At 53.0% G+C, this 23,597-nt stretch overlaps 1 protein-coding gene across 1 annotated transcript; it reads left to right on the top strand.

Moving 5' to 3' along the window:
• Positions 1 to 779: 779 nt before the first annotated feature.
• LOC149434675 (glutamine amidotransferase-like class 1 domain-containing protein 3, mitochondrial) lies at positions 780 to 12,463 on the top strand. The gene is given in 9 exon segments (XM_089663535.1): positions 780 to 937; positions 6,042 to 6,094; positions 9,155 to 9,265; positions 9,358 to 9,477; positions 9,905 to 9,997; positions 10,407 to 10,507; positions 10,510 to 10,562; positions 12,150 to 12,180; positions 12,183 to 12,463. Coding segments are annotated over 9 exon segments (762 nt in total). The 5' UTR covers positions 780 to 832; the 3' UTR covers positions 12,278 to 12,463.
• Positions 12,464 to 23,597: the final 11,134 nt, after the last annotated feature.

Raw genomic sequence — 23,597 nt, 5'->3', positions numbered from 1 at the left:
GGATGGATGAGGAGGTAGGAATCTCCCGTGGGCGGAGTCTGGATCTGGTGACCCCCCCCCACTTCCCTCTCTGGGGAGGAATTTCCTCTCATTGAGCGGCTCGGGATCAGGAAGTGAGGGGAAATTTCCGCCATGGCATTCCTCTCTGGAGGGATTTCTCTCACTTCCTGTTGGGGAGATGGGAGAGGAAGTGAAGGGAAATCGCCCCATTGGGGACACTGACAGGGATTCTGACCCTCCCCCTCCTTCCATGTGACTCCTCTGGAACTCCCCTCCCGCCATCTTGTATTGAGAGAACATTGGCGGGAAGGGAGGTGGGCGTGGTTAGAGCTAGGAAGGCGGAGCGATTGTGGCTATAGCGGGGCACGTGTATTTGAGTCTCCGGCAGCCCCGCCCCCTGCTGGGGGAAGGAGGAGGAGGAGATGCTACTGAGGATGGTGTCCGCTGTCAGGTCCTGTACAGAGTTGAGGTTCCGCCATACTGTCGTAGCCCCGTATAAGTGAAAAGAGTTTGGTCCACGGCAAGATGGCGGAGGGGGCGGGCCCGAACTCTATGAAGGACAGTGACCTCTAGCGCACACTCAGGAGAGGGCGTGGTTCACACTGCGATGAGGCAGCGGGCGGAATGTGATTGGGGGGGCGGGGTCCAGGTGCCGCGGACTGGAGTGAAATGAGGCGGTGGGTGGGGTGTAATGTGGTGTGGGCGGGGCCCGGACGAAGTGGGTTGTAGCGACTTTTGGATATGGGCGTGGTGCACTACAGAGGGGGCGGGGTCCAGACTTTATAGACAGGAGCGCCCTCTGGCGGCAGTCGGTGAAGGTGAATTGTCGGTGATGGCGGCTCTCGGCGTTCGGTGCTCCAGGAGGCTCCTCCCCCTTCTGGGGGCCCCCCGACCCCTCCATACCAGCCCGGGAAACCCCTCCGCCAGGGTGGCTGTGGTCTGTATTTCCCTCTGTGTACATCCTGAAATGTGGACTGTCTGAGCTCCTCCCCCCATAGGACATCCTGAAATGTGGACTGTCTGAGCCCCTCCCCCTATAGAACATCCTGAAATATGGACTGAGCCCCTCCCCCCATAGAACATCCTGAAATATGGACTGTCTGAGCTCCTCCCCCCATAGAACATCCTGAAATATGGACTCTGAGCCCCTCCCCCCATAGAACATCCTGAAATATGGACTGTCTGAGCCCCTCCCTCATAGAACATCCTGAAATATGGACTCTGAGCCCCTCCCCCCATAGAACATCCTGAAATGTGGACTGTCTGTGCTCCTCCCCCCATAGAACATCCTGAAATATGGACTGTCTGAGCTCCTCCCCCCATAGAACATCCTGAAATATGGACTGTCTGAGCTCCTCCCTCATAGAACATCCTGAAATATGGACTGACTGAGCTCCCCCCCCCCCCCCATAGAACATCCTGAAATGTGGACTATCTGTGCTCCTCCCCCCATAGAACATCCTGAAATGTGGACTGTCTGTGCTCCTCCCCCCATAGAACATCCTGAAATGTGGACTGTCTGTGCTCCTCCCCCCATAGAACATCCTGAAATGTGGACTGTCTGTGCTCCTCCCCCATAGAACATCCTGAAATATGGACTGTCGGAGCCCCTCCCCCCATAGAACATTCTGAAATGTGGACTGTCTGAGCCCCTCCCCTTATAGAACATCCTGAAATATGGACTGTCTGAGCTCCTCCCCCCATAGAACATTCTGAAATATGGACTGTCAGAGCCCCTCCCCCCATAGAACATCCTGAAATATGGACTGTCCATGGTCCCTTTGATGCGGTGCAGTTGTCCTGCCCCCTTAGCAGAAACCCCCCCCAAAGCAGAATGTTTCCACCACCATGTTTCACAGTTGGGATGGTGTTCTTGGGGTCATAGGCAGCATTCCTCCTCCTCATGGCGAGTTGAGTTGATGCCAAAGAGCTGGATTTTGGTCTCCTCTGACCACAACACTTCCCACCAGTCCTCCTCGGCATCATTCAGATGTTCAGTGCAGACTTCAGACGGGCTGGACATGGGCTTTCTTGAGCAGAGGGACCGTGCGGGCACTGCAGGATTTCAGTCCTTGTCGGCGTAGTGTGTTACCAATTGTTTTCTTGGTGACTGTGGTCCCAGCTGCCTGGAGATCATTGACAAGATCCTCACGTGTAGTTCTGGGATGATTCCTCACTGTTCTCATGATCATTGACACTCCACGAGGTGAGATCTTGCATGGTGCACCAGACCTAGGGAGACTGACACTTGTTTTGTGTTTCTTCCATTTGTGAATGATTGCACCAACTGTTGTCACCTTCTCACCAAGCTGCTTGGCCATAGTTTGGTAGCCCAGTCCAGCCTTGTGTAGGTCTACCATCTTGTCCCTGACATCCTTGGACAGCTCTTTGGTCTTTGCCATGGTGGAGAGTTTGGAATCTGATGGTTTGATGGCTCCTGTGGACAGGTGTCTTTATACAGGTAACACAATGAGATTAGCAGCACTCCCTTTAAGAGACTGCTTCTAATCTCAGCTTGTTACCTGTATGAGAGACACCTGGGAGCCAGAAATCCTGCTGAATGATAGGGGATCAAATCCTTCTTTCCCTCATGAACATGCAGATCCGTCATCATTTGTTAGACGCATTTCTGCTGAATTTGTTGTTGTATTCTGTCTCTCAGTGTTACACCGAACATTCCATTGTTAGACCAATCATTTCTGTGTGAGGGGCGAACATTCCATTGTTAGACCGATCGTTTCTGTGTGAGGGGCGAACATTCCATTGTTAGACCGATCGTTTCTGTGTGAGGGGCGAACATTCCATTGTTAGACCGATCGTTTCTGTGTGAGGGGCGAACATTCCATTGTTAGACCGATCGTTTCTGTGTGAGGGGTGAACATTCAATTGTTAGACCGATCATTTCTGTGTGAGGGGCGAACATTCCATTGTCAGACCGATCATTTCTGTGTGAGGGGCGAACATTCCATTGTCAGACCGATCGTTTCTGCGTGAGGGGCGAACATTCCATTGTCAGACCGATCGTTTCTGCGTGAGGGGCGAACATTCCATTGTTAGACCGATCGTTTCTGCGTGAGGGGCGAACATTCCATTGTTAGACCGATCGTTTCTGTGTGAGGGGCGAACATTCCATTGTTAGACCGATCGTTTCTGTGTGAGGGGCGAACATTCACCATCAGGGGGGGGGAAATACACATTTCCATCACTGTAGTCATGTGGTGAGTCTCGGGGTTCCACCTCTGGACCTTCTCCATGGGATTTATCTCCTCCTGCGGTGCACAAGGCTGGGAAGTCTACCTGCAAGGTCTAGTGGAGGACTGTAACGGACCCGACCGCATGAGGGTATTAATGTTAGACTCCCTTCCCGGTCCGAACACAGATCCCCGGACCCCACCGCTGACCATACAGGACGAGACACACCCGACTTCTTCAGACAGGAACTAGACGGCTTTATTGTAACACAAACACAAGATATATACACAGGGGGGCGGGGCAATACAACCAGGAACAGGAAACACATCAGCAGGTCGTCCCATCAGGGGGAAGGGCTGCCGGAAACACCCCCCACCAAACCAAGACACAATAGAACAATGGGACCATCCCCCACCCCACCTATACATGTCTACACAATATCAGGACAGATCACCCTGTACCCCTAACAGGCACAGGGTGACTTACACGTAGGAGGGATATGGGGAGCTGAGACAGGGGTCTCCCCACCTCTCCAAAGTGAGCCGTGTTCCATGGGCCCCCCACCCAAAGTGAGCTGTGTTCCATGGGCCCCCCTCCTAAAGTGAGCTGTGTTGCATGGGCCCCCCACCCAAAGTGAGATGTGTTCCATGGGCCCCCCACCCAAAGTGAGCCGTGTTCCATGGGCCTCGCACCCAAAGTGAGATGTGTTCCATGGGCCCCCCACCCAAAGTGAGCCGTGTTCCATGGGCCCCCCACCCAAAGTGAGATGTGTTCCATGGGCCCCCCTCCTAAAGTGAGCTGTGTTCCATGGGCCCCCCACCCAAAGTGAGATGTGTTCCATGGGCCCCCCTCCTAAAGTGAGCTGTGTTCCATGGGCCCCCCACCCAAAGTGAGATGTGTTCCATGGGCCCCCCACCCAAAGTGAGCTGTGTTTTATGGGCTCCCCACCCAAAGACACTCCCGTCACAAGGACATAGTCACGTGGTGAGTCTCAGGGGGTTCCACCCCTGGACCTTCTCCATGGGATTTATCTTCTCCTACGGGGCACAAGGCTAGGAAGTCTACTTCTTACAAGGTCTCTTGTAGGACAGGGTCATGTGAGTCTCGGGGTTCCACCTCTGGACCTTCTCCATGGGATTTATCTTCTCCTACGGGGCACAAGGCTAGGAAGTCTACTTCTTACAAGGTCTATTGGAGGACAGAGTCATGTGAGTCTCAGGTGGTTCCACCCCTGGACCTTCTCCATGGGATTTATCTTCTACAGTGCTCAAGGCTGGTAAGTCTGCTTCCAGCAAGGTCTATCATCGGACATGGAGGGCACACTTCATATTGTCAGCCTCAGGGATTCCAACCCAGGAGCTTCATGTGGGACCAATCTTCTTCTACAGTGCTCAAGGCTAGAACGTCCTTTCCCACAAGGTCTGTCTTCAGATATGGAGGGCATGCTTCACATGGTGAGTCTTGGAGGTTCCACCCCTAGACCTTCTCCATATGATCTCTCCTCTCCCACAGTGCACTAGGCTAGGAGGTCTACTTCCTGCAAGGTCTAATATCAGATATGGAGGACATACTTCAGATGCTGGGTCTAAGGGGTTCCAACCCTGAAGCTTCTTCATGGGACCAATCCTTTCGGACAATTTCTAAAACCTTGGATGGAAACTTCCCACCAGGTCTTAGTATCAGACATGGAGGACATATTTCACATCAGTCTTGGGGTTTCCACCCAAGCAGCTTCACCATGGGACAAATCTTCTCCTACAATGTCCAAAGCTAGGAAGTCTACTTCCAGCAAGGTCTATCATCAGACATGGAAGGTGTACTTCACATGGTGAATCACGGTTCCTCTACCTCTAGGAGTTCCTCTGTGAGACGAATCCTTTCATACAACGTTCATGGCAAAGCAGTCTTCTTCCAGCAAGGTCCACAATCCAACATGGAAGACATACTTGGTGGGAGCGTCAGGGATTCCACTCTAGGACCTTCCCTATAGGATGAATCCTCTCCATCCTACAGCTGGGGCTGGCTCTCAGCACTATCCTGGGTTGTTTTTTTTTTGGTCTCTTTTGTCTCGGAGACTGTTGGTCTCTCCCTCCTTAGTGAAGACCCTTGTACAGCAGGTCTGCAATGTATCTTCTGTCTGTTCCCTCGTGACTCCATGACACCGGAATCTGGTTCTCTCCGCACTTCATAAACCACGGTTTGAACTCATCAGAGATATTCTTCTCTCTACTCTTGCCCACAAGGTGGCATTACTTGTAGTCATCACCTCTGTGAGACGAGTGTCTAGTGGCCTTGTCCTCCAAGGAACCTTTTCTGGTTCTGCAGACGGGGGGATTGTTGAGGCCTAGAATTTCCTTCTTGCTTGAGGTAGCTTCTGCCTCACGCCTCAACTAGGACATTGTCCTTCTGTCCCTCTGTCTGGCTCCAGTTCACCAAAAGGAAAATGACCTCCATTGCCTGGAAGAGGTTTGGGCTGCAAGAGTCTATCCTCCACCACCGACTATCATCCGAACCTATGGGCCTCAAGGATTGGGTTCCCCCTTTCCTGGCAAGATGCACTTCACTAGATGTCTCGTTGCTTCTTGGTCTTTGTGCCGTCAGGGAACTATCTCCCAGATTTGAAAGCTGCCAGCTGGTCTTCTGTTCACACGTTCTCAACGTTCTGTCACGACTCCCAGCACAGAGGTATCCCAACCATCTCCTGACCCACAAACACTGAAAGAGAACACATGGGGGTGGGCTCAGGAGTGGGTGGAGCCTATATGGAGTCAGGTGCAGGGACCTTCTGCAGGGTATTATGTCCTCCTAGTCCAGATTACCCTACTGACATCATGTCTGTCTGTCTGCAGGTTCTGTCCGGCTGTGGAGTTTATGATGGGACGGAAATCCACGAGGCCTCAGCGTAAGTTCAGCTATTTGCCCTGTGCGTCTTCCCGAAGATGCGCCTTCCCAACGGTGCGCCCTGTGCGCCATCCCGACGCTGCACCCTGTGCGCCTTCCCGACGATGCGCCTTCCTAATGGTGCGCCCTGGGCGCCTTCCCGACGCTGCACCCTGTGCGCCTTCCCGACGATGCGCCTTCCCGACGCTGCACCCTGTGCGCCTTCCCGACGATGCGCCCTGTGCGCCTTCCCGACGATGCGCCCTGTGCGTCTTCCCGAAGATGCGCCTTCCTAATGGTGCGCCCTGGGCGCCTTCCCAACGGTGCGCCCTGTGCCCCCTCCCAACTGTGCGCCCTGTGCGCCTTCCCGACAGTGCGCCCTGTGCGCCATCCCAGCGATGCGCCTTCCCGACGCTGCACCCTGTGCGCCTTCCCGACGATGCGCCTTCCCGACGATGCGCCCTGTGCACCATCCCAGCGATGCGCCTTCCCGACGATGCGCCCTGTGCGTCTTCCCGACGATGCGCCCTGTGCGCCTTCCCGACGCTGCACCCTGTGCGCCTTCCCGAAGATGCGCCTTCCTAATGGTGCGCCCTGGGCGCCTTCCCAACGGTGCGCCCTGTGCCCCTTCCCAACTATGCGCCCTGTGCGCCTTCCCGACAGTGCGCCCTGTGCGCCATCCCAGCGATGCGCCTTCCCGACGCTGCACCCTGTGCGCCTTCCCAACGATGCGCCCTGTGCACCATCCCAGCGATGCGCCTTCCCGACGATGCGCCCTGTGCGTCTTCCCGACGATGCGCCCTGTGCGTCTTCCCGACGATGCGCCCTGTGCGCCTTCCCGACGATGCGCCCTGTGCGCCTTCCCGACGATGCGCCCTGTGCGCCTTCCCGACGGTGCGCCCTGTGCGTCTTCCCGACGATGCGCCCTGTGCATCTTCCCGACAGTGCGCCCTGTGCGCCATCCCAGCGATGCGCCTTCCCGACGCTGCACCCTGTGCGCCTTCCCGACGATGCGCCTTCCCGACGATGCGCCCTGTGCACCATCCCAGCGATGCGCCTTCCCGACGATGCGCCCTGTGCGTCTTCCCGACGATGCGCCCTGTGCGCCTTCCCGACGCTGCGCCCTGTGCGCCTTCCCGACGATGCGCCCTGTGCGTCTTCCCGAAGATGCGCCTTCCTAATGGTGCGCCCTGGGCGCCTTCCCAACGGTGCGCCCTGTGCCCCTTCCCAACTATGCGCCCTGTGCGCCTTCCCGACAGTGCGCCCTGTGCGCCATCCCAGCGATGCGCCTTCCCGACGCTGCACCCTGTGCGCCTTCCCAACGATGCGCCCTGTGCACCATCCCAGCGATGCGCCTTCCCGACGATGCGCCCTGTGCGTCTTCCCGACGATGCGCCCTGTGCGTCTTCCCGACGATGCGCCCTGTGCGTCTTCCCGACGATGCGCCCTGTGCGTCTTCCCGACGATGCGCCCTGTGCGCCTTCCCGACGATGCGCCCTGTGCGCCTTCCCGACGATGCGCCCTGTGCGCCTTCCCGACGATGCGCCCTGTGCGCCTTCCCGACGATGCGCCCTGTGCATCTTCCCGACGGTGCGCCCTGTGCGCCTTTTCAATGATGCACCTTCCCGACGATGCGCCCTGTGCGCCTTCCAAACGGTGCACCTTCCCGACAATGCGCCTGGTGCGCTTTCCCGACTATCTGCCCTTTGCGCCTTCTCACCTCTCACACACAGGGCCCTCTACTCCAACCTGAGACAAGTCCTCACCCTCCACCTCCCACACACAGGGCCTTCTATCTACTCCAACCTGAGACAAGTCCTCACCCTCCACCTCCCACACACAGGGCCTTCTATCTACCCCTCCAACCTGAGACAGGTCCTCACCCTCCACCTCCCACACACAGGGCCTTCTATCTACCCCTCCAACCCGAGACAGGTCCTCACCCTCCACCTCCCACACACAGGGCCTTCTATCTACTCCTCTAACCCGAGACAGGACCTCACCCTCCACCTCCCACACACAGGGCCTTCTATCTACTCCTCTAACCTGAGACAGGACCTCACCCTCCACCTCCCACACACAGGGCCTTCTATCTACCCCTCCAACCTTAGACAGGTCCTCACCCTCCACCTCCCACACACAGGGCCTTCTATCTACCCCTCCAACCTTAGACAGGTCCTCACCCTCCACCTCCCACACACAGGGCCTTCTATCTACCCCTCCAACCTTAGACAGGTCCTCACCCTCCACCTCCCACACACAGGGCCTTCTATCTACTCCTCTAACCTGAGACAGGACCTCACCCTCCACCTCCCACACACAGGGCCTTCTATCTACCCCTCCAACCCGAGACAGGTCCTCACCCTCCACCTCCCACACACAGGGCCTTCTATCTACCCCCTCCAACCCGAGACAGGTCCTCACCCTCCATCTCCCACACACAGGGGCCTTCTATCTACCCCTCCAACCTGAGACAGGTCCCTCACCCTCCACCTCCCATACAAAGGGCCCTCTATCTACTCCTCTAACCCAAGACTGATCTCACCCTCCACCTTCCTCCACACAGGGCCCTCTTTATCTCCTCAGACAGGTCCTCCTCTCCCAATATTCTAACAAGCTTGTGTCTGCACATCTTTTCTCCAAAATGGGTTCTAAAACAGATCCTCACCTCCCCATCTTCTGGCTGGTGGAGTTAACCCTGACTCCTCCTGAGCCTTGCAGGCCTTGACCCCAACTCCTCCAGTATTCACACTCAGAACTTCATCTTTCTCTGATTTGGTGAATCTGTTCCTCTTCCTTCATCGTTGTCTTAGATTGGTTCTCACTTCCCCATCTGCTTCCTTTTGGAGGCCTTTACCCAAACCCACCAGTGTCCACACCCAGAACCTCATTCTCACCATTACAGTTCATCTGCTGTCATGGCTGAGGGACCTTTGCCTGTCCTAATCATGGATGAGGGCCACCATCTTGTCCTTCATTGACTTGTGATCTCCCCACTTCCTGACTGACCTGAAATCCCCAATTTTCCACTTTCTAATTGACCCTAGAACCCCCTCCCCCCCCCCCCCTCATCTTTTCTCAGTATTCTTGTCCACCTGAGCCGCCAGGGGGCCGAAGTGAAGATGTTTGCCACGGACATCCCTCAGATGCACGTCATCGATCACAGCAAGGGACAGCCAAGCCAGGAGAACAGGTGGGGGTGGTCGGCCTGTTCCTCTGTAGTCTGTAGATGGTGTCCTCACCCTGGGGTTTGGAAGGTGATTGGTCTGTTGTCTGCCCATGCAGGAACGTATTGGTGGAATCTGCCCGCCTGGCACGTGGTGACGTCACAGCCTTGTCCAAGCTGAGCGCTAAGGATCACGATGCCGTCATATTCCCGGGAGGTTTTGGAGCAGCAAAGAACCTGTGAGTATGGAGGGAAGGTCACCTGACTTCTGGATCAGTGAATGTTCAGAAGACCACCTGGGATAGGACTTCCCATATGTGTGTCATGTGACAGAGGCAGGGAATGGGCAGCAAAAACTGGCCGCAGTACTTACCTTCCATGGAGGACATGCTGCTCATGGTTCCTTCCAGTGCTGAAGGTCTCGCTCTAGTGATCTGATTATCGGGGGGGGGGGGTCGGAGGTCAGATTGGCTGATTGTTCCCCCTCAGTGGAGGTCCCTGGACATTGGCCTCACTGGAGGGAGCTTGGAGCATCATGTTCTCCAGGAAGGGTCCGTTCCCTCTTCAGCTCTGACCAGTTCTCTTTGTGTGATCCGGACTCTGCGATATCCATTATATTCTTGCTTCCAGCCAGTCACAGCCTGACCCCGCCTCTTCTTCTCACAGCTCCTCCTTTGCGGTGGATGGCGAGTCGTGCAGCGTCCACAGTGAGGTGGAGCGAGTTCTCCAGGACTTCAGGAAAGCAGAGAAGCCAATTGGGTGAGTGCGTGGCTGCTAAAGAGGGTGACGCCCACTGGTCTTCCTACCCAGCTGATCACTGATTGGATGAGAGGTTGACTCCTCACACTGCAGTCAGGAAAGTCCCCAGGGTTGTCAGTCGGGGGTCCGTCCTTGTAGAGGTTGTCATGTGATGGTGGCAAATTGTCCTGTGATAATGACAGGTGCACGTGCTGATGGCGGGTGGTGATAATGGTGGTGTCATGCGATGACGATAGTGGGCGTCATGTGATGATGATGGTGGTGTCATGTGATGATTGTGGTGTCGTGGTGATGGTGTCATGCAATGTTGATAGTGGGTGTCGTGATGATGATTGTGGTGTCGTGGTGGTGTCATGTGAAGACGGTGGATGACACCATGGCAGTACTCCTCTCTCTCTCTCCCCCCCAGGCTGTGCTGTATCGCTCCCGTCCTGGCCGCGAAGGTGATCCCCGGTGTGGAGGTGACGGTGGGACAGGAGGAAGAACAGGGAGGGAAATGGCCGTATTGTGGGACACGAAAGCCATCCAAGCCATGGGAGGAAAGCACAGCGCCAAGGAGGTTCACATATCCTTCTGTGTATGGGCCTCATCCATAGATGGAGGGGTGGTGGGGGAGGTGTACATGTCCTCCTGTGTATGGGCCTCATCCATAGATGGAGGGGTGGTGGGGGAGGTATACATGTCCTCCTGTGTATGGGCCTCATCCATAGATGGAGGGGTGGTGGGGGAGGTGTACATGTCCTCCTGTGTATGGGCCTCATCCATAGATGGAGGGGTGGTGAGGGAGGTCTACGGGTCCTCCTGTGTATGGGCCTCATCCATAGATGGAGGGTTGGTGAGGGAGGTCTATGGGTCCTCCTGTGTATGGGCCTCATCCATAGATGGAGGGTTGGTGAGGGAGGTCTATGGGTCCTCCTGTGTATGGGCCTCATCCATAGATGGAGGGGTGGTGGGGGAGGTGTACGGGTCCTTCTGTGTATGGGCCTCATCCATAGATGGAGGGTGTGGGGGAGGTGTACGGGTTCTCCTGTGTATGGGCCTCATCCATAGATGGGGGGAAGGAAGTGGACATGTCCTGTGTATGGGCCTCATCCATAGATACGGTGAGGGAGCGGGGTGTAGAAGGTTCCCAGAGCCCAGGAAGGTGGGGGTGATGGAGATCTCTGCTCCCCCTCCCAGCTGTGGTCATAGTGAGGTCACACACAGTGAGATTGTTGTAATTCTGGGCAGCAGCCATGGGGGGCGCACTAAGATCTGAGATGCAGCGAGTCCCATTTGGTGTTCTTGGAATGTTCATCTGCTGAGGTTGCTCCAGGAGAAGGAAATCCTCCTCAAAGTCTTCTTGTCTGTCCCTCTGAGCACTGTAGAGAGGAAGAGCACAGCACTGCGAGGAAGGAAGCAGAACCTACCTGTGTAATGAAGGGACGGGGCCGTTCCATGTCAGTCCCAGGTATGGGGTCCCCCTGTCCCTGTTCTGTGATGTCCACCTTTTTCTCCAGGTGTATAGGGTCAGCTTTATCCCGGAGGTGGAGATCATCCATGCTGAAGGATCAGCTTTGTCCCTGAGGTTGGAGGTCGTCCATGCTGAAGGATCAGCTTTGTCCCTGAGGTTGGAGGTCGTCCATGCTGAAAGGTCAGCCTTTGTCCCTGAGGTTAGAGGTCGTCCATGCTGAAGGGTCAGCTTTGTCCCTGAGGTTGGAGGTCATCCATGCTGAAAGGTCAGCTTTATCCCTGAGGATGGAGGTTGTCCATGCTGAAGGGTCAGCTTTCTCCATGAGGTTGGAGGTTGTCCATGCTGAAAGGTCAGCTTTGTCCCTGAGGTTGGAGGTCGTCCATGCTGAAAGGTCAGCTTTGTCCCTGAGGTTGGAGGTCATCCATGTCCATGCTGAAAGGTCAGCTTTGTCCCTGAGGTTGGAGGTCGTCCCATGCTGAAGGGTCAGCTTTGTCGCTGAGGTTGGAGGTCGTCCATGCTGAAGGGTCAGCTTTGTTCTGGCTGTGGGGACATCCCTGTCCTGGGTGTGTGTAGTGAGCTTTGTCCTTGGAGATGTAGGGGTCACCCTTGTCCTAGATAAGGGGCTGTCTTTGTCCTTGGTGTGGGGTCACATTTATGTCCATCAATCGTTTTCCTTCCCTTAACCCTCCTCCCTCCCACGAAGTCCACGTGGACAAGTCACACAAAGTGGTCACACTCCGGCCTTCATGGGTCAGGCTCCTCTGCACACGATATTTGATGGGATTGGATCCATGGTGTCCAACGTCCTCAGACTGACCGGAAAGTGAAGAACCCGTCCTTGCTGTCCCTGCCATGGTCAATTGGATGGTCCCCCGGAGGTCCCCATAACATGGACGGCTCCACCCCGGAGGTCCCATGAACATGGACGGCTCCCCCCCGGAGGTCCCATGACAGTGAAATGAATGTTTTCTCTCTCTCGGACTTTAATCTGCAATAAATTCTTCAAAGAGTGAGTCTATGGCCTTTCCTACTGGGGAGAGGGTCACACCAGAGCGTAGCACATGGGGGGGGGGGGGGGGAGTGTAACCAATGTATGTGTCACTGCCCAATCACAAAACTGTCCTCCTACATAGCCCCACCCCCTGAAATCTGGAATCGGACACCTGAGGACATTGTGGAGGGGCTCCAGGCTGAGGCCTTCCAACTCCAGGAAGAAAGGGTCACATGATTACATGGCCCTGGAGGTGGTGGGAGGGTGGTAGGCAATCCGGGGCTGGATATTTCAGGGGAGCCTTACAGTCCCGGGACTGAGGCTGCTGCCTGCTCCCGGCTCTTAGGATTGGACAACAATCATCACGTCTACGGCCACTTTCATTGTAGCTCTGCAGAGGAGGATCTGATTGGATGGTATGGGTACCTCGGGGGGGACCTTGTCCTTGGTGGTGTCATTGATACGGCCCCATAGGGTCACCTCTCCTGCTCTCCTCTGACATGATCACAGACAGATCTCGATGGGTATGGGGGGGGGTGTCATTAAAGAAACCTGAACCGAACAGAAGGGGGCGCCAATCTGAGTGTAGATATTGGTATCAAAGGATGTATAAATGACTTTTAAGGAGTTAAAGTCATCCTCCGGTGAGCCGCTTGTCAGCCGGCGTTGGGGTTGTGGTCCTGGTCGTTCGGGATGGAGCCGTCAGCGGTGCAGGAGTTTGAAAATGGTGCCGTTTACCAGCGTGGACCACGGGTGACCAATGGCAGAGTTGAGGTGAAGTCAGGTGACGCGTTTCGAAGCGCTTGCTTCTTCTGACCAGATTGGCTGTAGAGGACAAAGAAGCACCAAGGAGCCCATATGTATGTATTCTGCCTGGGGAGACCATATGATGAAAGTGGATATAGGTTACCCTATGAGGGGCCAAAAATGGGGAATGGGATGGGAACCCTGCTGAGAAATGGAGATGACCCACCATTTCTCAGCAGGTTCTCATTCCTTTCCCCATTCTGACTATATATCAGAAATGTGAGGACAAGTCTCGGAATAAAACATGGTGGAGAAGTTCACAAAACGGTGTGGACCTCTATTTCTTAGTTTAGTCCTCCTGGGGCCATTGTCTTGAGGGTATAAATCCAAAAGTTTCCTGTTGGCATAAACGTTCGGCTGGGTGGTAGTGTCGGGCATGGAACCAATGATCCAAAACTTGAAGGTCTTGGATGGGTTTATGGTGGGATTCGGAGAAGTTTCTCAGGACGCTGTGTTTTGGGTTGCCTTCCTGGACTAGACGACGGTGTTCACCAAATCTTTTTCTGAGGGTTCTGGTTGTGCAGACTACGTAGAGTAGGCCACAGAGGAATGAGAGGCCATAAACCACACAAGTTGTCTTCCTGGACTAGACGACGGTGTTCACCGAATCTATTCTAGAGGGTTATGGTTGTGCGGACTACGTAGAGTAGGCAACGGGCATGAGAGGCCATAAACCACACAAGTTGCCTTCCTGGACTAGGCGATGGTGTTCACCGAATCTTTTTCTGAGGGTCTGGTTGTGCGGACTACGTAGAGTAGGCCACAGGGCCATGAGAGGCCATAAACCACACAAGTTGCCTTCCTGGACTAGGCGATGGTGTTCACCGAATCTTTTTCTGAGGGTTCTGGTTGTGGGACTACGTAGAGTAAGGCCACAGAGGAATGAGAGGCCATAAACCACACAAGTTGCCTTCCTGGACTAGGTGATGGTGTTCACTGAATCTATTTCTGAGGGTTCTGGTTGTGCGGACTACGTAGAGTAGGCCACAGGGGCATGAGAGGCCATAAACCACACAAGTTGTCTTCCTGGACTAGGTGATGGTGTTCACTGAATCTATTTCTGAGGGTTCTGGTTGTGCGGACTACGTAGAGTAGGCCACAGAGGAATGAGAGGCCATAAACCACACAAGTTGCCTTCCTGGACTAGGTGATGGTGTTCACCGAATCTTTTTCTGAGGGTTCAGGTTGTGCAACCTACGTAGAGTAGGCCACAGGGGCATGAGAAGCCATAAACCACACAAGTTGTCTTCCTGGACTAGGCGATGGTGTTCACTGAATCTATTTCTGAGGGTTCTCATTGTGCAGCCTACGTAGAGTAGGCCACAGGGGCATGAGAGGCCATAAACCACACAAGTGGAGGAGCAATTATAAGTCTTGCCATTGGTACAAATTTATTTTTTTATGGCTGTGAGACGGAAGGTTTTGTTGGCAACGGAACATCCCTGTGGTTGGGATGAGGTGGAGCTCTCTGGAGGTGGTCTTCACTGGTTTTCGTGGGGATTTAGCCGGGTGCCATCACTGGGTGCTTTCCTGTAGGTTAATTTTGGGCAGAGCTGGGATGGAGGATGCAAGGGGTGGACCTCGGGATAGGATGGGCCACCTTGTAGGCGGAGTGGCATTGTGTCACGAACCTGATGGTGGTTTCGGGGGTTGTAGAGACTCGGTCAGATCCTGGGAATGGGCTCCTTCTACGGGCTCAGGAGGACTTCCCTTTTTGGAGGAATTTGTTTTTGAGGGCCAAGCTTTGTGTGTGGTAGTCTGGCGGTGAAATCGACTTTCGGGAATATGATGGATCCATCTGGGGTGATGGCAGCTGGAACACATGGAGGAAGGGACTACCGGCAGTGGGCTTAGGGTAGTCCATGGCAATGATGGTGGAGTTGGAATGTGAGTTCGAGGTCTAAAAAAAAGCAAAGTGTGGCGGGGTCGGCTAGGTGGGTGAAGGGGAGGTTAAAACCGAACAGAAGGGGGCGCCAAATCAGGGGTGTCAAACTGGCGGCCCTCAAGCTCTTGTGAAACTACAAGTCCCATCATGCCTCCGCCTCATGCTTCTAACTCAATCTTGCAATGCCTCATGGGACTTGTAGTTTGGCAGCAGCTGGAGGACCTCCGATTTGACCCCCGTGCCGCACACACCCTCCTAGGATCTCCGTAGTCGCGGTTCCCTCCCAGCGCCAGTTCCGGTCACTCTTAAAGAACACCTGAGAATGCTGCTTTCCTGGCTGCCTGAGACTCCGAGCCTAAGGGGGGCTGAGAATGACAGCAAGCATGCGGACAGTGAAGTCTGATACCTTCATCTCGGCGGCAGTCAGAGAATCAGGAGGGATGGAGACCATTGGGCAGCCAGATCATTAGCATTTTCAGAGAGGGGTGGGTAGTGGGAGCCCCAGTCTGTCTCCCCCCCCTCCCCGCTCATGTAACGGTCCTTGTCCTGGTCCGTGTTTGACCCCCCCCCCTACACAGAATTGTGGATGGAGTCCAGACTGGGACTGCTCTGAGTCCCCGTGGAGGGGGGGGAATCAGGGAGTCCCCGTGGCACACAGTGACGGTGGTGTCCCCGTAGATGGCTCTCACTGCTCCCCCGGCACTTCCTCCAGGACAGATCAGACGTGACGGGACTTTCCAGCCGAGGAGGAAGTGGAAGGACGTGGCGAGACTCCATGTGATCACCCATTCCCCTCCCCCACACTATGAAAGGAGAAGTCTGGACTCCATGTGGACCGTGTACTTACCTCCCCCACCTCCGCTGCAGCTGAGAATAAAAAGACAGAAGTACTTTCAACCAGGACCCCCCCACCGCCTCCTCCCCCACCTGTTCTTTGTTGTTCCCCTTTAACAATGTATCGGGCCGACGTTCTACCGCCCTGTACTGCACCACGGCACATGGCACCGCCACAATGGAGGTAACTGGAGGAGGCGGCTTATACATGGCTGAGGCTACACACCCCTCCCCCCACCTCCATCAATGAGCCCCCACCTCCATCAATGTGCCTTCCCTCCCCACCTCCATCAGTAAGACCCCTCCCTCCATCAATGAGCCTTCCCTCCCCCCACCTCCAGCAATGAGCCTTTCCTCCCCACCTCCATCAGTGAGCCTTCCCTCCCCCCACCTCCATCAATGAGCCTTCCCTCCCTCCCCACCTCCATCAGTGAGACCCCCTCCATCTCCATCAATGAGCCATCTCTCCTCACCTCCATCAATGAGCCTTCCCTTCCCACCTCCATCAATGAGCCTTCCCTCCCCACCTCCATCAGTGAGACCCCCCCTCCATCTCCATCAATGAGCCGTCCCTCCCCACCTCCATCAATGAGCCTTCCCTCCTCCCCACCTTCATCAATGAGCCTTCCCTCCCCACCGCCATCAGTGAGACCATCTCCATCAATGAGCCTTCCCTCCCACCTCCATCAATGAGCCTTCCCTCCCCACCTCCATCAATGAGCCTTCCCTCCCCCCACCTCCATCAATGAGCCTTCCCTCCCCCCACCTCCTTCAATGAGCCTTCCCTCCCCACCTCCATCAATGAGCCTTCCCTCCCCACCTCCATCAATGAGCCTTCCCCCACCCCCATCAATGAGCCTTCCCTCCTCCCCACCTTCATCAATGAGCCTTCCCTCCCCACCTCCATCAGTGAGACCATCTCCATCAATGAGCCTTCCCTCCCACCTCCATCAATGAGCCTTCCCTCCCCACCTCCATCAATGAGCCTTCCCTCCCCCCACCTCCATCAATGAGCCTTCCCTCCCCCCACCTCCATCAATGAGCCTTCCCTCCCCACCTCCATCAGTGAGACCCCCCCCTCCATCTCCATCAATGAGCCGTCCCTCCCCACCTCCATCAATGAGCCTTCCCTCCTCCCCACCTTCATCAATGAGCCTTCCCTCCCACCTCCATCAATGAGCCTTCCCTCCCCACCTCCATCAATGAGCCTTCCCTCCCCCCACCTCCATCAATGAGCCTTCCCTCCCCCCACCTCCTTCAATGAGCCTTCCCTCCCCACCTCCATCAATGAGCCTTCCCTCCCCACCTCCATCAATGAGCCTTCCCCCACCCCCATCAATGAGCCTTCTCTCCCCCCACCTCCATCAATGAGCCTTCCCTCCTCACTTCCATCAATGAGCCTTCCCTCCTCACCTTCATCTATGAGGCTTCCCTCCTCACTTCCATCAATGAGCCTTCCCTCTCTACCTCCATCAATGAGCCTTCCCTCCCCACCTTCATCTATGAGGCTTCCCTCCCCACCTGTCACTGGTTGGCCGGTTCCCCTTGGACCACTTTTAGTCCTTGGACCACTTTTAGTCCCCTGGTTAGTCCTGACCCTGCAGACCAGGAAAATCAGTAACAGAGCTCCAGTTTTGGTGTTGCTCTGACCCCGTCGTCCAGACATTACAATTTGGTCCTTATCAAAGTCCCTCCAATCCTTACACTTGTCAACACATCAACTTCAGAGACAACATGTTCACTTACTGCCTAATATATCCCGCCCACTTCCAGAATGTGGCAGACCGGTGAAGGAGAGCTCCGCCTACAACACCATAACCACACCTGATCTCATGGGTGACCGGAGGGTGTGTAGCTGTCCCAACCATGGGGGTGACAACCCGAATTCCCCTCCCAGGTAGAAGAGCATTTCCTTTCTTGTACATTGAGGGACACAGGAAGTCCTATACTGCTGGGTATACTGCCCCCTACTGGAGAACTGGGCGCTGGCAACCTGTAGGCCTGGAGCTCCACTACGTAGTAAAAGCTCTGGAGTCGTCACCCCAAAGGTCAAAGAGTCCCTGGATTCCCTACCCCAGAGGTCAAAGAGCCCCTGGATTCCCTACCCCAGAGGTCAAAGAGTCCCTAGATTCCTCACCCCAGAGGTCAAAGAGCCCCAGAATTCCTCACCCCAGAGGTCAAAGAGCACCTGGATTCCTCACCCCAGAGGTCAAAGAGCCCCTGGATTCCCTACCCCAGGGGTCAAAGAGCCCCTGAATTCCTCACCCCAGAGGTCAAAGAGCCCCTGGATTCCCTACCCCAGAGGTCAAAGAGCCCCAGAATTCTTCACTCCAGAGGTCAAAGAGCCCTTAGAGTCCTCACCCCAGAGGTCAAAGAGCCCCTGGATTCCCTACCCTAGAGGTCAAAGAGCCCCTGGATTCCTCACCCCAGAGGTCAAAGAGCCCCCGAATTCCTTACCCCAGAGGTCAAAGAGCCCCCGAATTCCTTATCCCAGAGGTCAAAGAGCCCCTAGATTCCTCACTCCAGAGGTCAAAGAGTCCCTAGATTCCTCACCCCAGAGGTCAAAGAGCCCCTGGATTCCCTACCCCAGAGGTCAAAGAGCCCCTGAATTCCTCACCCCAGAGGTCAAATAGCCCCTGGATCCCTCACCTCAGAGGTCAAAGAGCCCCTGGATTCCTCACCAAAGAGGTCAAAGAGCCCCTAGATTCCTCATCCCAGAGGTCAAAGAGCCCCTGGATTCCCTACCCCAGAGGTCAAAGAGCCCCTGAATTCCTCACCCCAGAGGTCAAATAGCCCCTGGATCCCTCACCTCAGAGGTCAAAGAGCCCCTGGATTCCTCACCAAAGAGGTCAAAGAGCCCCTAGATTCCTCATCCCAGAGGTCAAAGAGCCCCTGGATTCCTCACCCTGGAGGTCAAAGAGCACCTGGATTCCTCACCCCGGAGGTCAAAGAGCCCCTGGATTCCTCACCCGGAGGTCAAAGAGCCTCTTGAGTCCTCACCCCAGAGGTCAAGGAGCCCCTGGATTCCTCACCAAAGAGGTCAAAGAGCCTCTGGAGTCCTCACTCTAGAGGTCAGACACAGCAACCTCCCCCGTACTCATCCCAGACACACCAACCTGGCCCTGTACATTCCAGGCTGCACCTGGCCCTATACTTGTCCCAAATGTACCAACTTTGCCTCATACTTGCCTCAGGTTCACCAACCTGGCCCTCTACAAAGCCCAGGCACATCAGCCTTGCCCCATCCTCATCCTGGACACGCCCCAGTCACACCAACCTGGTTCTGTACATACCCCAGACATGCTCACCTGGCCCTGTGCTCACCCTGGACACACCCACCTGGCCCTTCAAATACACCAATCTAGCTCCATACTCGTCCGTGACACACCGACCACAGAACCCCCAGATCTTTCACCACCACTGACTCCCCAAATGTGCTCCTCCTGGAATGGATGATTAATACGTCTATGATCTTCAAGAATACCCAGATCCTTCTCCACCATGGACTCCCCAGATGTTCTCCTAGTATGTATGTAAGCTATGATCTACCCAGATCCTTCTCCACCATGGACTCCCCAGATGTTCTCCTAGTATGTATGTAAGCTATGATCTACCCAGATCCTTCTCCACCATGGACTCCCCAGATGTTCTCCTAGTATGTATGTAAGCTATGATCTACCCAGATCCTTCTCCACCATGGACTCCCCTGATGTTCTGCTAGAATGTACAGTATGTATGTAAGTCTATGATCTACAAGAACACCCTGATCCTTCTCCACCATTGATCCCCCCCAGCTGTTCTCCTAGCATGTATGTAAGCTATGATCTACCCAGATCCTTCTCCACCATGGACTCCCTCAGCTGTTCTCCTCCTAGAATTTATGATTGATAAATCTATGATCTACAAGAACACCCAGATCCTTCTCCACCATGGACTCACTGTTTTGATAGAATGTACGTATGTAAGTCTGATTTACCAAAACACCCTGATCCTTCTCTACCATTGATCCCCCACCCCCAGCTGTTCTCCTAGTATGTATGTAAGGCTATTATCTACCAGAACATTCAGGTCCTTCTCCATCTTTGACCGCCCCAGCTGTTCTTCTAGATTGTATGATAATTAAGTTTATAATCTACCAGAACACCCAGATTCTTCTCCACCATGGACTCCCCCAGATGTTCTCCTCCTAGAATGTATAATTAATAAATCTATGATCTACCAGAACACCTAGATCCTTCTCCACCATGGACTCCCCCAGATGTTCTCCTCGTAGAATGTACAATTAATAAATCTATGATCTACCAGAGCACGCAGATCCTTCTCCACCATAGACTCCCCAGATGTTCTCCTCCTAGAATGTATAATTAATAAATCTATGATCTACCAGAACACCCAGATTCTTCTCCACCATGGACTCCCCCAGATGTTCTCCTCATAGAATGTACAATTAATAAATCTATGATCTACCATAACACGAAGAGCCTTCTCCACCATGGACTCCACCAGACGTTCTTCTCTTAGAATGTGCGATTAATAAATCTATGATCTACCAGAACACGCAGATCCTTCTCCACCATGGACTCCCCAGATGTTCTACTAGTATGCATGCTTATTACGTCTGTGATCTAGCAGAACACCCAGATCCTTCTAAACCATGGTCTCCCCAGCTATTCTCCTCCTAGAACGCATGATTACTAAGTCTATGATCTACCAGAACACCCAGATCCTTCTCCACCATGGACTCCCCAGATGTTCTCCTCATAGAATGTACGATTAATAAATCTATGATCTACCAGAACACCCAGATCCTTCTCCACCATGGACTCCCCAGCTATTCTCCTCGTAGAACGCATGATTACTAAGTCTATGATCTACCAGAACACCCAGGTCCTTCACCATGGACTCCCAGATGTTCTCCCAGTATATATGATTATTACGTCTGTGATCTACAAGAATACCCAGATCCTTCTCCACCATGGACTCTTTGCATGGAGCATTGCGGGAGTCATATGATACTGGGGATCTCCCGGACTTCATGAAAGAGGCTATTGTGGTGATTCCAAAACCTGGGAAGAACAAGCTACACGCTGACTCTTATAGCCCCACATCTTTGCTAAATACAGACGTTAAACTTCTGGCTAGAGCTCTTGCTACCAGACCCTCTCGGGTAATCGGTAAACTGATACATCCGGACCAATCAGGATTTATCCCCTCTAGATCAACTGCCAATAACATTAGATGATTGCTCCTTCATTTGCAGATACCTGTGGATAATCCGGGAGGTAGGGTCATCCTTTGCTTGGATGCAGCCAAGGCTTTTGATAGTGTTGAGTGGCTCTATCTCTGGGAGGTTTTACGAAGATTTGGTCTGGGGGAGAGTTTTCTAAAATGGGTGCGAATCCTCTACTCAGCTCCCTGTGCTAGACTTCGCATTAATAATGTGCTTTCTGCGCTTTCCCTCTATACAGGGGTACCCGCCAGGGTTGCCCTCCATCCCCCCTCCTGTTTGTCCTAGCAGTGGAACCCTTGGCAATCATGGTTCGCAGACACCGCTCGATTGTGGGATTCTGTAGAGGTAATGTGGAGGTATCTCTCTATGCTGATGATATGCTGATTTATTTGGGGGACGTATCTGAATCCATTCAAACCCTAATGGAGACCATAATTGGCTTTGGTAGTTTTTCAGGTTTCACTAGTAACACTGTTCAACAAATTTTTATTTTTTGCCAGTTTTGGAAACAAAAGGATCCATTTCTTAATGAATTTCACATTCTGAGTTCAAATATAACAATGAAATTTGTCAATTGGCTCTAGTTTTTCTGTAAACGGAAAGTTTTCTACTATAGGCGTAATGACTACATAATGCACAATAATTATATAGATAGATGTCTTTCCACAAATATAAAGCAAGTGATATTGATACATAACAAAGCCTAAATGGCATAATATATTGCATAGGATTACCAAGAACAATGATAGCCATAAGCCAAGTTGAATCATTTTAATACTTCGGATTCTCACTAGTTTTGTCTTCAGTTTGTGTCGGTTTTGCTTCTCTTGGCTTTTCTCTTGTATTCGAGGAAAGGGCTATCTCTTACAACTGCACGTGACGACACGCTTCAGGTTCTTCCTCACTTGACTCAACCACGAAGGATTCTGGTGCTTTAGGAATTGGTAGCCCCTCTCCATGAGGAACTGGACGTATTGCCGATGGAATATTTGGATAGTGCACAGATAACTCTTTCTTCTTATTTAGCCCTTTTACAATTGGAGGCACCATACAAAAGTAACAATTACTAACATGATCTGTTGGCTCTCTCCAAATCATTGGCACAGCGAAAGGCATAGATGGCTTTTTTCCATTCAACCATTGCTCCAGTGCCGTCCCACAAGAATTGCAGCATATATGTGGTGCCCAGCTCTTGTCCTGGTCTCCTATCTTGCAGCCAAAATACAAGTTGTAGGCTTTCTTAATCATTCCTGTTATCCTCCTTTTTTGTGAGATAAAAGTTATTTCACCGCAGATATAGCAGAAATTATCTGCTTTATTCACACAAGTTCGAGGCATTACTGAGTAGCCTATATAAGCAGAAAACGAAATGTAAAGACGAACTCCAATCAGCTACAGATACTGCAGCTTTTATGCAGTGAAGTGATGCAATTAAAGGCTAATATTGCATCATCTCAGTATACATGACATTTTCTATTGGTCACCAGTATCAATTGTGCAATATGCAGCTGAAGATGCATCATAATTTTGAATGGCTTACGTCATTAGATGGGTGAATATATCATGGAAACTAGAGCCAATCAACATTTTTTAGGGTCATTTTCGTTTTCAGCACCCCAAAATTATGTAAGATTAGCTAATTTTATGCCCAAAACTTTTTACCTGTTGAACAGTGTAATTGGACGAAATCTGCTCTTATGGCCCTGGATCCTATTTCCTCTCCTCTACCGACATGGGCTGGGCAAATCCTTGTAGTTCAATCCTTCAAATTTCTTGGAGTGATAGAATCTCCAGATCCTTCTTCCTATCCTTCTCTTGACGTATTACCACTATTGGATAGACTGGCAGAAGGGTCATAGTTGGTGCAAACTGCCTCTTGTGGGAAGAGTTAACCTTCTCAAAATGATATGGGCTCCTCAACTCCCGTACGTTTCATAACTCTCCTACGTGGATTTCACGGAAATGGTTCAAGAGGGTAAGACTCCCAATTTAGGGCCCGTATTTGGAGAAGGGGGAGAGCTCGGATAAGTTTGAATACCCTACAGCATGGTAAAGATGGGGGGGGGGGGGTTGGCAGTTCCACATACTAAATGGTATTTTCTTGCTGCCCAGTTCCAACAACTTGCGGGATGGGAAATATCCAACAGAGAAGATGGGACTTTCAGGGTGCACGAACATGAATACTAAACATATTAAAAAGTTATATCATTTTTATTTCCTATTTTTATAAAAAACACAAGAAAGGAAAAAATACAGAAACATAAAATTTCAGTACTAAGAATAAAACTGAGATTCAAACTTGGTTAGGTCATTGTAGTTACTCCCTACATGTTTCGCCCTCACGGGCTTCTTCAGAGGGGATTTTTTGAAGGAATTTCAACCGCCGAGGCAGTCCTGGAT

The sequence above is a fragment of the Staurois parvus genome, unplaced genomic scaffold (assembly GCF_062004578.1).
Source record: "Staurois parvus isolate SC_StPar_1 unplaced genomic scaffold, SC_StPar_1.0 ptg001709l, whole genome shotgun sequence".
Lineage (NCBI taxonomy): Eukaryota > Metazoa > Chordata > Amphibia > Anura > Ranidae > Staurois > Staurois parvus.
The sequence above is the reverse complement of the archived record's forward strand: the minus strand, read 5'-3'. Positions and strand labels throughout refer to the sequence as shown.